Source organism: Acanthochromis polyacanthus, chromosome 6, assembly GCF_021347895.1.
Source record: "Acanthochromis polyacanthus isolate Apoly-LR-REF ecotype Palm Island chromosome 6, KAUST_Apoly_ChrSc, whole genome shotgun sequence".
In the NCBI taxonomy this organism is placed as follows: domain Eukaryota; kingdom Metazoa; phylum Chordata; class Actinopteri; family Pomacentridae; genus Acanthochromis; species Acanthochromis polyacanthus.
In genome coordinates this window covers 40,139,460-40,152,472 of record NC_067118.1, presented here as the reverse complement: position 1 = coordinate 40,152,472, position 13,013 = coordinate 40,139,460, and the positions used below count along the sequence as shown (strand labels likewise).

Here is a 13,013-nt window from a genome sequence, read left to right as displayed (position 1 = left end):
TATAAAAAAATATAGGAAGCCATGTCCGGATGGCCACTTTCACACTTCTTTACAAGGCTAACGAGTGGTAGACAAATTTGATTAATTTCTCCTAATCCAAGAGAGAGGTAAACATAAAAATGCTATTCTCTGAGAACACCTTCTTTTTTTTAAGAAAAAGAAGCAAACAAAAACTCACTTTCTACTGGCTGGTTTGCGCAGGTGCAGTGACACGCCGCCGTTGGTCTCCTTGGCTCATGCTGCAGGGCGGGGCCAAGCGTTGAGCTGCTGCCGTGGAAGTCAAACAAACTATACCCGGACCGGCAAATCCTCGCACGCCATTGGTCTGCGTCACGGTGACTCGGTACGTCAGCGGCGTCGGATTCGTTATAATGCGAGGCAGCAAGTTCAGCTGTCGGGAAACGGCTTTGTCGTAACTTATCACATTGCCACACTTCCAAACACGTTAGTATCACTGGTGGCTGTGGGCAGCTGTTATGGATCACATAAAGGATGGATGGTTTACGGAGTCGTGTGCGTTATGGCCCGGCCAGGCGATGAGCCTCCAGGTAGAAGAGGTCCTCTACAACAAGAAGTCAAAATTTCAAGATGTTATGGTTTTCAAGAGGTGACTACTTTGAGCTTCATAACTTGGCTAATGTTGCTAGCTGGTAGCTGGTAGCAGTGAATGAGCTTCAGCTGGTTAGTTAGGTACATGTGAGTGTTTCACGTTGCTTCAGGTAGCTAAGAAAAGGGGGCAGCTAAGATTGTAGCATTATTTCTTTATTTATTTGAACAGGGCAGTGCATATTAAAGAATGCACAATCTCATTATAGTTGACACAAGGTTGGTGTAAATACGCCGGATTTAGCACAAGGCTAATTTCCATTCGTTGTCCCACACGTAAAAGAAAAACACACAGGGATACAGACGTATACAAAGAATATAGTAAAACAAAGACAATACTGACTGTGTTAAACCTACCCTAGAGTGGTAAATGGTCTGTATTTATATAGTGCTACTATTTTAGAGAAGTGTTTTCTAGGCGTAGCATGTCATAAAGTGGATATAGTATCTGATTTTTAAAGTGCCTGAATTCTTCAATGTTCACACGTTTGATTGTCAATCAGCCATGTCTTATACTGTCTCTTAAAACTAGCTAAAGTGGAGCTTTCTCTGATTTAATTGATAATACATTTTGTGGAAAGGAGGGCTATCTAAACTTTGCACTACTAATACCATTTTTCTTTTTGATAAAATCCTCCAAAGGTGGTGGGGCCATCTCATTTACAGACTTAGAGATTAAACATGCAGCTAGCATTATTCAGGATAACTCTGGAGACTGACTGTACACACAAAGTTTAACCAGAAACATGCTAACAATCCTTCTTTGGTTGCTTTATTAAATGAATTGTAGCAAACGTGTGTGAGATTTCTACATCCTACTGGATCTCTGTAAATCATACTCTAGTTATGTAATCATTAATCGGTTTAGCCTCAGGGTGCTTGAGCTGTCAAACATGCTTCATACTGTGCTGTAATGTCTCTTTTCAGTAAAACCTATGGGAATGTCTTGGTGCTGGATGGAGTGATCCAGTGCACAGAGAGAGATGAGTTTGCCTATCAGGAAATGATTGCTAACCTCCCCCTGTGCAGTCATCCCTCCCCCAAGAAGGTATGACTCAGATTTACTGGTAAATTCATGAAGCCGTTGCAATATGAAAGCATTCAGGGTGACTGTCGGCACATTTGCCTTCTTTATTTCTCATTTTTTATGTACAGGTTCTGATTATTGGTGGAGGAGATGGTGGAGTGCTCAGGGAAGTGGTAAAGAACCCCCTGGTGGAATCGGTGATCCTCTGTGAGATAGATGAGGTGAGAGCAACAACACTGACAACGAGTGTCTCTAGAGAGTTGCTCTGGCTTATAGATTCCTCCCTAATGCTGCTCATGTCGGTGCTGATGTTGTCTTCTCTGTAGGATGTCATTAACGTATCGAAGAAGTACCTCCCAGGAATGGCCAAAGGCTTTTTCAGTCCCAAGCTCACCCTCCATATCGGCGATGGCTTTGAATTCATGAAGCAGAACCAGGATGCTTTTGACATCATTATAACTGACTCCTCAGACCCAGTGGGTAAGTGCTTTTTAAAAATTTCATTTTAAATGTCATAGCGACTTTCTGTTCCATATTTTAGACTGTAGTCCCGTTCTGAGTTGTTTCTCTTGTAGGACCTGCTGAGAGTTTGTTCAAAGAGTCTTACTATCAGCTGATGAAGGCAGCGTTGACAAGTGGAGGAATTCTTTGCTCCCAGGGTTAGTTTGTGTTTTATTATAGATTGTTTTTTTGCAGTGAAAACTGGAAAAATAAAGTGTGTAGTGGAGCACCTGTCATATGCATATGGTTTTCAAGTCATCATCATCATGGCAGTTATTAACTCCTGTTGAGCTTTTATGTTCATATATTAAAAATCAGCCTTCCAATTATGTCAAGATGGAGCGTTGTCAAAAGAAACAGACAGGAAATGAACACTCCTCTCTTCTGCTCTTGTGTTATTTTCACAGGAGAGTGTCAGTGGCTCCATTTGGAGCTGATAAAGGAGATGCGAACCTTCTGCAAGACCCTATTCCCTGTGGTGGACTACGCCTACAGCACCATCCCAACTTATCCCAGCGGCCAAATTGGATTCATGCTCTGCAGTAAAAATCCTGTAAGTGTGTTTGTTGTTCTCCGTTTGTCATCCGCCACACGGCTGATTTCTGTTGGGTTTCCTGTAATCTACAGCAGCGTATGGTAAAACCATTCCGATAATCTTCTCACCGTTTCCCTCTGATCGGTCCTGTCCAGTTTACTGAAGTCCCATTTTCCTTTCTTATTAGGAAACAAATTTCAAGGAACCGGTGAAAGCGCTGTCAAAAGAAGAAATGGAAAATATGAACCTTAAATATTACAACCCTGAAATTCACAAAGCATCATTCGTCCTCCCGGAGTTTGCAAGAAAGGTGAGTTGTTACAATGCATTTTTAATAGGGATGTCTGATAATATTGGCATAAAAATGTAATACAAGTCAATTTCATTATTGTTTTTTTTGCCTGTCATGAATAAAATAATGCCTGGATTTCACTGATTTCTACCGGCGTGCAAATGATGGCATCATCAAACTATAGACTCATAGAGGGGGGGATGGAGGGTGTGAACTGTTTGAGAAAATTAAAAAAAAAAAATTAAAGAAGGCGTTTTTACCATAGCTTAAGTTGAAGTAGTTTTTTTATTTTGCACAGATAATGTTTACATTTGGAAAGCCTTGTTGCATTTGAGAATGCATCCAATGGGGCCATCACAATAAAACGAGGTGTAATGTGTTAATTCCACGACAGGAGATAAGTGATGCTACCTAAAAATAGTAAAATAACCCACATGTATCTGTATCGATTGATATCAGAAGCTTAACTTGAGAGATGGACAATATCCGTTCTTAGCAATAAAAAGCCAATATCGGACTTTCCTAATTTATGTATTTTTTTCTTTGTAAGCAGTATGCACTTGGTTGTGAGTCCAAACTGTTATTGCGTAGTCGCTGCTTTGTCCTCACTGCCTTCTTAACCATTAACAGGTGCTCAATGAAGCATGACCAGCAACAACAGACCGCCGTGTTCATCCTCTGCCTGGCCCTCGCACACACCACGATAAACTTCTACTGCGCCTCCTTAACCTGGTTTAGCATTAACCAAGAGAGTTATCAGCTGTTGGGGAGTTGCTGAATTATCCAGAAAAAGTGTTTGTTTGAATCAGTGTTTTCTTTCAATCTTACACACTGTGTGTTTCTTTGTTTTCCTGACGTATTTCTGCTGTTGTCGTCTTATCAGCATTTTGTGTCGACTCATTCGGTGGGCTGGGCCGAGTGGGATGAGCATCAAACCTGACCTCACTCTGAAACATTTTACTGTTGATTCTGTTCACTGTATCTACACATTATGCAATATATTACATACGATATAGAGTATATTTACTGTATATATGTGATGTATTGCTGCACATTTATTGGTAAATGTTTATCGGTTTGCGCTCGATGGAAGAATTATGCAGTCGCCATCTGTCATGACTATTTCGAATACGGATGTTTCCGCTCCACATGAACCCTATAGTGCCTGAAATTGATTGTGTATTGCTGAAAAAGTAAACTTGCTCTGTATCTTATCATAATGTACCAGACAAATGGTGTCCTGGACAAATGCTCGAGAAATTAAATATCCCTTTAAAATGTCACCAACTGGAGATTAAGTGAAGTCGATTGGCGAAAATTTAGTTCTCTGGTGTTAAAATGCAAATTGAGAGATGTCTTTTTAAAATGTGCACTCATTCTGCAGTTAAAGGTCGTGTATTGGGTATTGATCACTGATAGTGAGTAATTTCTGAGTCTTATTGTAGGCAGCCGTTAATTTCTCTCCCAGTGGAAATCTCATGTTTCGGTGTGGTTTGTTGAGCTAATGTCAAACATCGTATGTTAATACGTATTTGTTAGTTAAGTCCACATCTGAGTCTTCGTTGAGACGTAGTGTCGTACCTGAGTGAAGAATTTGTGTTTTTATAAGAATTATGAACTGTAATAAATTGATAACACAAAATGGGCATTTGGGATTTGTGGGTGTTTGATTCTTTACACTGAAGCAGAAGATCACAAGACACAGGGCTCCATTTTATTTACATTTATTTACATTTATTGTCTTCCTTAAAAATCTATGCTTGTTTAAACCTGGCTGCAACACTATACGAAAAAAATGCAGATTTTTGTTTCACATCAGCAGAAGTGATACGATGTGAGCTGAGGGTTCTCTTCAGCCTTGGGTATATATTGAGCTGGGAGGAACGCCGTATTTACGTTACGGCTCAGTATGGAGACAACTTGTCTACTCCGTATCATCAGACTAAGCAATATCTAATTTTAACCAAGCCATGTTGGGGGTTTATTTTCAGCAGTATCACATATGTTCTTTTGCAGCATCTCCCGTTCTCAGAATTGTAGATGCTGTAATTCTCAGAGGGCCGGAATGAGCTCCCAGCCTCAGTTTGAGAGAAGCAAATAGGAACAGTTCAAAGGTGATAACCTGTAGGATAATTTGAGGTGATCTCTACGTTCTACAGCTTGATTTAAGGAGACTGTAGCTGACAGATGCAACCTGTATGATATCCTGGGATGTCTTCAGCTAACAGCTGCAAGGAAATACCTCAGTATGGGGAAAGATAAATTTTTCCTTCACGAAGGTCTCGTGTCTAAAACCTACCTTAAAGTCTTGTACTAATACTTTCTGTAGCGTCACATTTCAGCCAAATGCAAATGAATACATGATGTTTATCAGCGACTGTTCACTGCTAGTAGTCAACTATTGATCCAACCACCACAACAGGGCCGGTTGATAGCTGGACTCTTCTCTTCTGTGGTTCTACGGTGGTGGAACAAGTTCCATCCATCCATTCTCTATACTCCACTTTATCCTCACCAGGGTCGCAGGGGGTGCTGGAGTCTATCCCAGCTGACTCGGGCAAAGGCAGGGGACACCCTGGACAGGTCACCAGTCTGTCACAGGGCTACATATACAGACACACAATCACACTCACATTCACACCTACGGACAATTTAGAGTAACCAATTCACCTCAGCATATTTTTGGACTGTGGGAGGAAGCCAGAGTACCCGGAGAAAACCCACGCATGCACAGGGAGAACATGCAAACTCCATGCAGAAAGATCCCATGTCCACCCCGGCATCTTCTCGCTGCAAGGCGAAAGTGCTAACCACTACGCCGCTGTGCAGCCGGTGGAACAAGCTACCAGACTCTATTCAATCTGCAGAGTCTCACTCAGTCTTTAGGAAAATACTAAAAACCAGCTCTTCACTGAACACCTTTGCACTTGACAGACTGCAAAAAAGTTTGTAAATCCTATTACGTCTGAACGTCTGTAGCCACCACGGTCCTATTGAACTTGCTTTGTGGCTCTTATCCAGGTTGTTTTCTCCTGACTGGATCCTTGCTTGTGTCGTATCTACTCTCAGATTTACGTCGCTTTGGATAAAAGCAAATGCTAAAAGAAACATAGGTTCTGTTATTTGCAGTGTTGTAGTGATGATAAAGTGCAGCTTCCATATTCACCCACAAGGTGGCAGCATTGAATCTGTTTTGTTTCATTCAGTCTCATCTATTGTAGTAGTTGAAAATGAATGCATTTAAATTAAACTGGTCAGAATCTTTGAATTTCAACAAAAAGCCCCTCGGCTGCAGTGAATTGTTCAGTGTTCGATGTTGCTGTTCAGTTGCATCAACTCCACTTACTATTGTGTCAGACCTCGCTTGTTTTCTATTAAAATGTGGCCAACCTGCAACAATGCGGTACATTATTCTCATCCAGCTGATGCGGTGCCTGTATTCTCTGCAAGGCTGTTTGTGCTGCTGAGTGTTCACACACTGCAATGTAGAAAATGAAACATGTCCCCAGTGACTCCGCCGAACAAGTAGCCATGAATATTTAATTTGATGTTGGTGGTTTTTAATGACCATTTCTGCACTGGCCTTGGACGTTAATCTGTTAGAATTCTCCTGTTTCCAGTGCAGTGAAAGAGACAGAATTAGCCACACGTCCAGATTCAGCCATTTATTAGATGGCAGCAAAGTCCTCAGACGATCTGTGAGTCAGTGCTTCTTAGTGATCCCTTTCAGATAGTTGTTAGGGTGGTGCTGGACCACGCCACAGAATGTCATGAAAATGGAAACTTCCACGCACATTAACAGAATCTGGGAGTACCTGTGCTGACCGTCATGCTGACGTTTTTCACTGTTTGAAGTCTCAGCTCCACTGCAGATGCCTGTAAGGCAGCGAGTTTGTTGTAGATTCTTCAAACACACTGAATTGCCAATGTAACCGTTTCAACAGTAATCTTTGGATTGGCTTTGGGCCTTCGTCAGATCAGAAGAAAATACCCAAAAAAACTATTCTGAGAGCGTGACGGATCCATTTGAGCACGTCAAACTCGACACATTGGAGTGTAAGAACTGTATGTTCTCTGCCAGCAGCACAACAGTAAACCCAATAAACGCTGTTAATTGTGCAATTTCAGCTGCATGTCATGGAGGTTTAAGGCAGCTTCTTAAACACGACAAACAGTTTAATCTCTCTCTATAAATATATATATATATTCTTTTTACACCTTGGTGTTATCTAGCTACAAATGTATCATTTATGTGTTAAACTCTAAATATGACACATGAAAGAATCCTTACATAAGCTGCAGCAAATGTTAACGGGATAATTTGCAGGTAAATTTGTATAAAGAACAGAAAACCACACTGTAATGCACTCTTTTTAATGAGTTAAAGTTATGTGCATCATAAATCAACGTACAGAGCAACCCTCCAAAAAGTGATGTGGAAAGTCTTTCTAAGAAATGAATGTATTTAAACTTTTAAATGAGTGCTGATGGCTGGAAACGGTGCCCAACTTACAGATCTGTTTATATAATTTAAGGCAGCAGTAGAATATATGAGATTCTCAGAGTCATTGATGTGTACAGAATGACATTATAGATGTTAATATGACGTATCAGTTCAGCAGTTTTTGCAAACACGTATTTATTGGACATGTCATGTGATTTTGTTCCCGTTAGTGAAATTAGTCTTTTATCCAAACCTGCTTTTAGCACCTATTTTGTTAGAAATCTTCCACATTCCACATGTTAACATGAACCAAAGTTAACCATGTGAGGAAGAATTGCTTGTTCTATTTTTTTCTTTTTTGTTCCACTAGATGATGTGCATTTCCTGAAGACAGCTCCCAAGTCAACAGGAGTGTCAGACCGCTCAATTGTAATCTGCAGGTGTCAAACAGACACACAGAAGCACTGTGACAGGAATCAGATGTTGCCTGAAACGCTGACCTGCGTTGGTGGCGTAAGACGAACCAGCTTATGCTCAATTTGTGTTCCTCTTAAACTCTTTTGATTGCTGCCACGGTGAAATGTGACCACTTTATGTTCAGCGTTAAAGCACATCCGGAGGCTTCAGATGATGAGTTGTGGAATTGTCCACCCACCTGTCTGAAAGGTATTGTCTCAGGTTGTCTATCATAACTATCAATACATGAGTTGATGTCACAACCTGTTCTTTTGCCCGCTGACGTAGTCATTCGCTGCAGATGTTCCCTCCCGGTGAATCGCACCCCCAATTTGTCAGAAAGGTTAACTTTTAAACGGTTCCATTTGTTGTATCCTGACCCCTCCACATCCCGTCCTCTTTCATGCTCATGCACACACACACACACACACACACACACACACACACACCCACCTCAACAACATGCACATATACACCCTCCACCCTCCGTCATACACCCACCACCCTCTACGTCAGCGGCAGACGGCAGAGAGGCGTATAAAAGGGAGAGGGACTTTGGAGGTAGAGGAGAAGAAACATCTGTGGCTTCCAAATCTCATGAGCGGCCGCCACCAACTGCACTGCACTTCCTTCACCGCTCTCCTCTGGATCTCTGGCTGAGTCTGAGCTGCCGAGGCTTCTCTCTGACACACACTCGGCCACACACTCCCGCCTTTTTCCAGCCTCCTGTGACTGTAGCTCTGGTCTGTCACCTGCACTCCTGTCACAGCATGCAGCTCCTGGTGGTGTTAGCAGCTCTCATGGGGGTTCTGTTCAGCGTTAGAGCAGCTGCCGTGCTTCCTGTGGAGGATAGGAGCCCCATCCATGTGAGCAGGGTGAGGAGAGGACAGTTTCTCTTAATTTCACGTGTTATTGTTGGTAAATTTGACCAGGGATGTAGTTCGAATGATTGAAATTTCACTGAAAATGAAGCTATTCATTAAAAATGTTGCATTTTTTAATATTTTCAGTACAGTTTTAAATGTATCTTGTTATTTTAAAGGAAAAAAGTAACCTAAGCTATGGGGCAAGTTGTTAAAAATTCGCATATTCTATGAGCTGGACTCTTGATTTACATTTTCCATTCTTTTCTTGTTTCCAGGAGCTGAGCAAAGAGCGCAAGGAGCTGATCCTGAAGCTGGTGTCAGGCTTGTTGGACGGAGCCCTGGACACCAACATGCTGCCGGGGGAATCGGCCCCCGTGGATCTGGAGGAGCCGCTGGAGTCTCGTCTGGAGGAGAGGGCTGTCTATAACAGGCTATCGTTGCCTCAGCGCGACCGTAAAGCCCCCTGTAAAAACTTCTTCTGGAAAACTTTCACCTCCTGCTAACAGTGCCACCCGGCTCTGCCTCCTCGACTCCTTTTCCCTCGCAGCTCTACATGAACTGCAGTAGACCTCAGCTGTACATATCATCTTCACCTGTCAGACATGCAGCATCGATGGACTTCACCGAGACCGTGTGTCTGTTTAAATATTGATGATTTATGTATGTATTTATGTATACAATATATGTATTTATGTATGTAACAGTTTCTTTCAGGGTCAACAATAAAGCATGGATATAATATTTGAGCTGTAATAACAGTTAATTGCTTTGGCAAGGAAACAGAAAAAGGTCAAAACTTCCGCGTTCTTCCAAAATATGAATACAGTCAGAAATATATATTAAATAGGGCTGTGTTTATATTTTGAATGAGAACATTTACTATGCTAAAAGTGCTCATTTTTGCTACATGCAAATATATTTCTAACAAAAACTGAGTTGCAGCAAATGGCGAATTAAATATCCTCTAATAAAACCCAATCTGTTATTGTCTCCCAACATAAAAATCACAGATTCTTTTAGTGTTTTAGTTCATCATCAAAAAGTATAATTGCTCCTTGTATAAGAAAACATTTAGTCTACGGAAAAATGTATCAAAACAGCCACAATTGCACTCTAAATTAGACTGCTGCTTATTGCTGATATATTAATAAAACCCCTATATTATCTTCTGAAATAAATCAAGAAAATGATGTGCCTCAGTGTTCCACAAATAAATACATCTAAAGACATATTTCAACCCAACTTGTGAGAGAATTTTATGACTTGTCAGACAGTGCTCCTTTTTAATTCCTAGTCACAGGTTGAGGGAGATGCTTCAGTGACTTATCGCAGGTCATTAAACACGTCGGTAAGATAGCAAAGTAAATAAATCGGAAGCTTCCCCGATATTCAGCCAGCAGCGTCGTCACTTCACCGACAGCTACAGTTCATGAACGAGCAGCCTCCAGAGTGGAAAACTGTGGTATAATAAAACAGTAAAGGATCAGGATTCTATTGTTGATGTTAATCTGACCTCAGTGTTTAATAGAGAGAGTACGGCTTCCGTTTCATGGGGAAGTAATGAAGTGATCCCTGTGACCCGAATCCTGCAGCAAACAAGACCCTGAGTCTAAATAAGCCCCTGACCAGTGTGATGTGTTTTTAACCACTTGCTGAGGAAGAACGTGCACGGAGCGCATGCTGGACAAAATCAAATCCTCACTTTCAATCTGAGCCCTCAGTCTCTGTTCGAGAATTGATGGATTTCCTGCGTTAAATTATTCAGGTGAAATGTCCTGCTGCTTGAGCCAGTTCAAATAAATACAGCTTTATTTCACAGTTGTGAATAAATTACCGATCCCGAGCAACAACAGCACAAAAATCCCACTTCTCCTTTAACAAAAGATGGCTGAATAACAGAGCAAATTTCTGACAATCATAGGGGCGCTTTCAGAGCATTATTTACAGTAAGTCTGCGCAGTGAAATAATCAACATTTTGTGGCACTTCTTTCTTTTACAGCAGCTCGGTTGCAAGCTCAGGGGATTAAAATAAATGGTGTGGCATTTCTTTTTCGTTTTGCCACCTTGTTAAACAGCATAAAACAGAAGTGAGTACACCTCTGCGCAATATCACCTACATGTCAAATGATTCCAAACTGGGTCGCCTCTCAGTAGCTGCATTACTTCTACGTTGAGCAGCAGGTATTTGCTCTTACGTAAAATTAAAAACTCGCAATTTAGATTCACTATATATGTATGTTTGTTTTTTTAAACAGGCTCCCACTCAAGGTAACAATTGAAATAGGTCCTGAGATTCAAATCCTTTTCAACATTTCATATTTCTGACTTTATTTTCAGTGACAGACTTAATCCTCCTCGGCATGAAGGATAGCAAATTTTAAAAGAGATTTTCCACCATTCTTCATTTCTCTTTGCTAGAGGGGTTGTGTTGCTCTAATTTGCTCTTCAAAATAACCCCAAAGATGTACTTGACCAGGTCATAGTTTTCACTTTTTCCCTCTTTAGAAACTCATGTGGGACATGCTAAATTACTGCTGTTCTGCTAAGTCTCTGCAGACTGGTAGTCATCTTGTGAACCAGAATGTTGGTCTAAATCTCTAAATCTCATCTCCCCGACACCTTTTGCAATCACGCAGCTCATATCATCACACCACCTCCTCCGTGCTTCACTGTCAGGACCATGCATCCACTGTGGTAGTCCTGGCGAGGTTCATGCCAAACATACTGGACCCCGTGTGAGCTCTGCAAATCACGTTTTGGTTTCATCTGACTAAAGAGTGCTCTTCCAGCATTCACCAGCTTCTTTCCACGTTCTTTACAAAAATGTCATTTTGCAGCTTCATGCCAAAGAGCAAGCGAGGGTATTTTTCTAGTGTGCCGTCTAAAGAAGTTCAAGTTAGGCAATGTCCTTCTCACTGTCTGAGCTGCCACAGGAATTTAAATTTCCATAGATAAACAGTGTGTCAGACATCTTCTGAAATGATGTCAGTTTTGACATCACTTTAGAAGACCAGGCACTGCAGCTCTGATTAGTGGTATTATGGCTCATTCTGTACTGCTGGAACTGTGTTTCCAATGATGTGTAGTTTGTCACTTATCTTGCTTCTTTTCCAATCACAGTTTTGTTTTAATTCCTCTGAAAATGATTTTTCCATGTGGAGCCATGATGCAGACATGAAGACAGATGCTCCCCATTGGTCCAATAAAGAAAACGTTTCAGTGTTTACAGGTCTGTAAAACAACAGTGTTCATACAGCTGGGCTAACTGGAAAGTGTAGGGGAACTCGATTTTATTTCAGTGATCACAGGTTTTCGAATATTTCTGTTGACTTGTGTTCACTGAGATGTACTTTGAGGCCTGTATTTTCAGTGTAGTCTTTCTAAGGTAATGTTTTTGTTTAGTCTCCCAATTAAAGAGTACAGTATTTCGCTTTCACGATAAGCAAACGACTCCACATGTCAACGCAGAGGTGATGCAATTATCACATTTCAGTGGCTCTACATGGGGGGTACTCACATCTGTCTCACATCTGTTGTGTTGTGTAGGTTTGATCATCACATCTGTCGTGTGAATGACGAAACTGACAGTGCATAATTGAATTTAAAGTGAAACTCAGAAAAAAAGTAAATACGCAGAAACATCTGTTTAGATAAATAGCACAAGGACTATTTCTATTGTTTCTTCTTTGACTTTAAATTCAATTGAAGGTGTGACTGGTGTTTGTGTTAATGTCAGTGAGCAGAAAATAGCTTTTGTGCCAGCAGTAATTAATGCCTATTGCTTAGCAGAGGTTTGGCGGTGGGCAGTAATTAAATGAAGAGCTTACATTAAAACATGTGAATTCTTAAATAACCTACATTCATGCACACACAGCCAGAAGAAAAGCAAAACCGCAGAGTAGTTTCCATACACTCTCCTCAACTAGGCTATTGTCTCATCATCTTCCTGAACAGGAAGAATAGAAACTAATGACACATAATCACAGTTGTTTCACGGGTACAAAGACACGAGTTAACACTTGCAATTTTGATTCACGTACAGGTGGAACATTAAGGGCCATGATGATGACATTTTTATCCTGTTCTTGCAGTTGTGTTTGAGACAGCTGGAGAGAAAATCTCCAGCGGTCGATGCTAGTTTTTGTTGAACAAGACGACGTAAAATCCCATTTATAATCCCATGAATCTGAAAGATGTGTAATTATACGGTTTTCACAATCACTGGGAGCTCTGCTCTCCCACTTCTGTAACGATGCTGAATAGACAAAGGCTGTCTTGATTACAG

At 41.1% G+C, this 13,013-nt stretch overlaps 2 protein-coding genes across 2 annotated transcripts; both read left to right on the top strand.

The window, feature by feature from the left end:
* The first annotated feature begins 340 nt into the window (after positions 1 to 340).
* srm (spermidine synthase) lies at positions 341 to 4,607 on the top strand. Its single transcript, XM_022206643.2, has 8 exons — positions 341 to 607; positions 1,534 to 1,654; positions 1,762 to 1,854; positions 1,960 to 2,113; positions 2,209 to 2,292; positions 2,542 to 2,687; positions 2,857 to 2,979; positions 3,592 to 4,607. Exons 1-8 carry the CDS (start codon positions 477 to 479, stop codon positions 3,607 to 3,609), a joined length of 870 nt encoding a protein of 289 aa, XP_022062335.1. The 5' UTR covers positions 341 to 476; the 3' UTR covers positions 3,610 to 4,607.
* A 3,801-nt stretch (positions 4,608 to 8,408) lies between these two features.
* Positions 8,409 to 9,468, top strand: sst7 (somatostatin family member 7). Its single transcript, XM_022206454.2, has 2 exons — positions 8,409 to 8,736; positions 9,003 to 9,468. The coding sequence occupies exons 1-2, from the start codon at positions 8,632 to 8,634 to the stop codon at positions 9,228 to 9,230; spliced, it is 333 nt and encodes a 110-aa protein (XP_022062146.1). The 5' UTR covers positions 8,409 to 8,631; the 3' UTR covers positions 9,231 to 9,468.
* Positions 9,469 to 13,013: the final 3,545 nt, after the last annotated feature.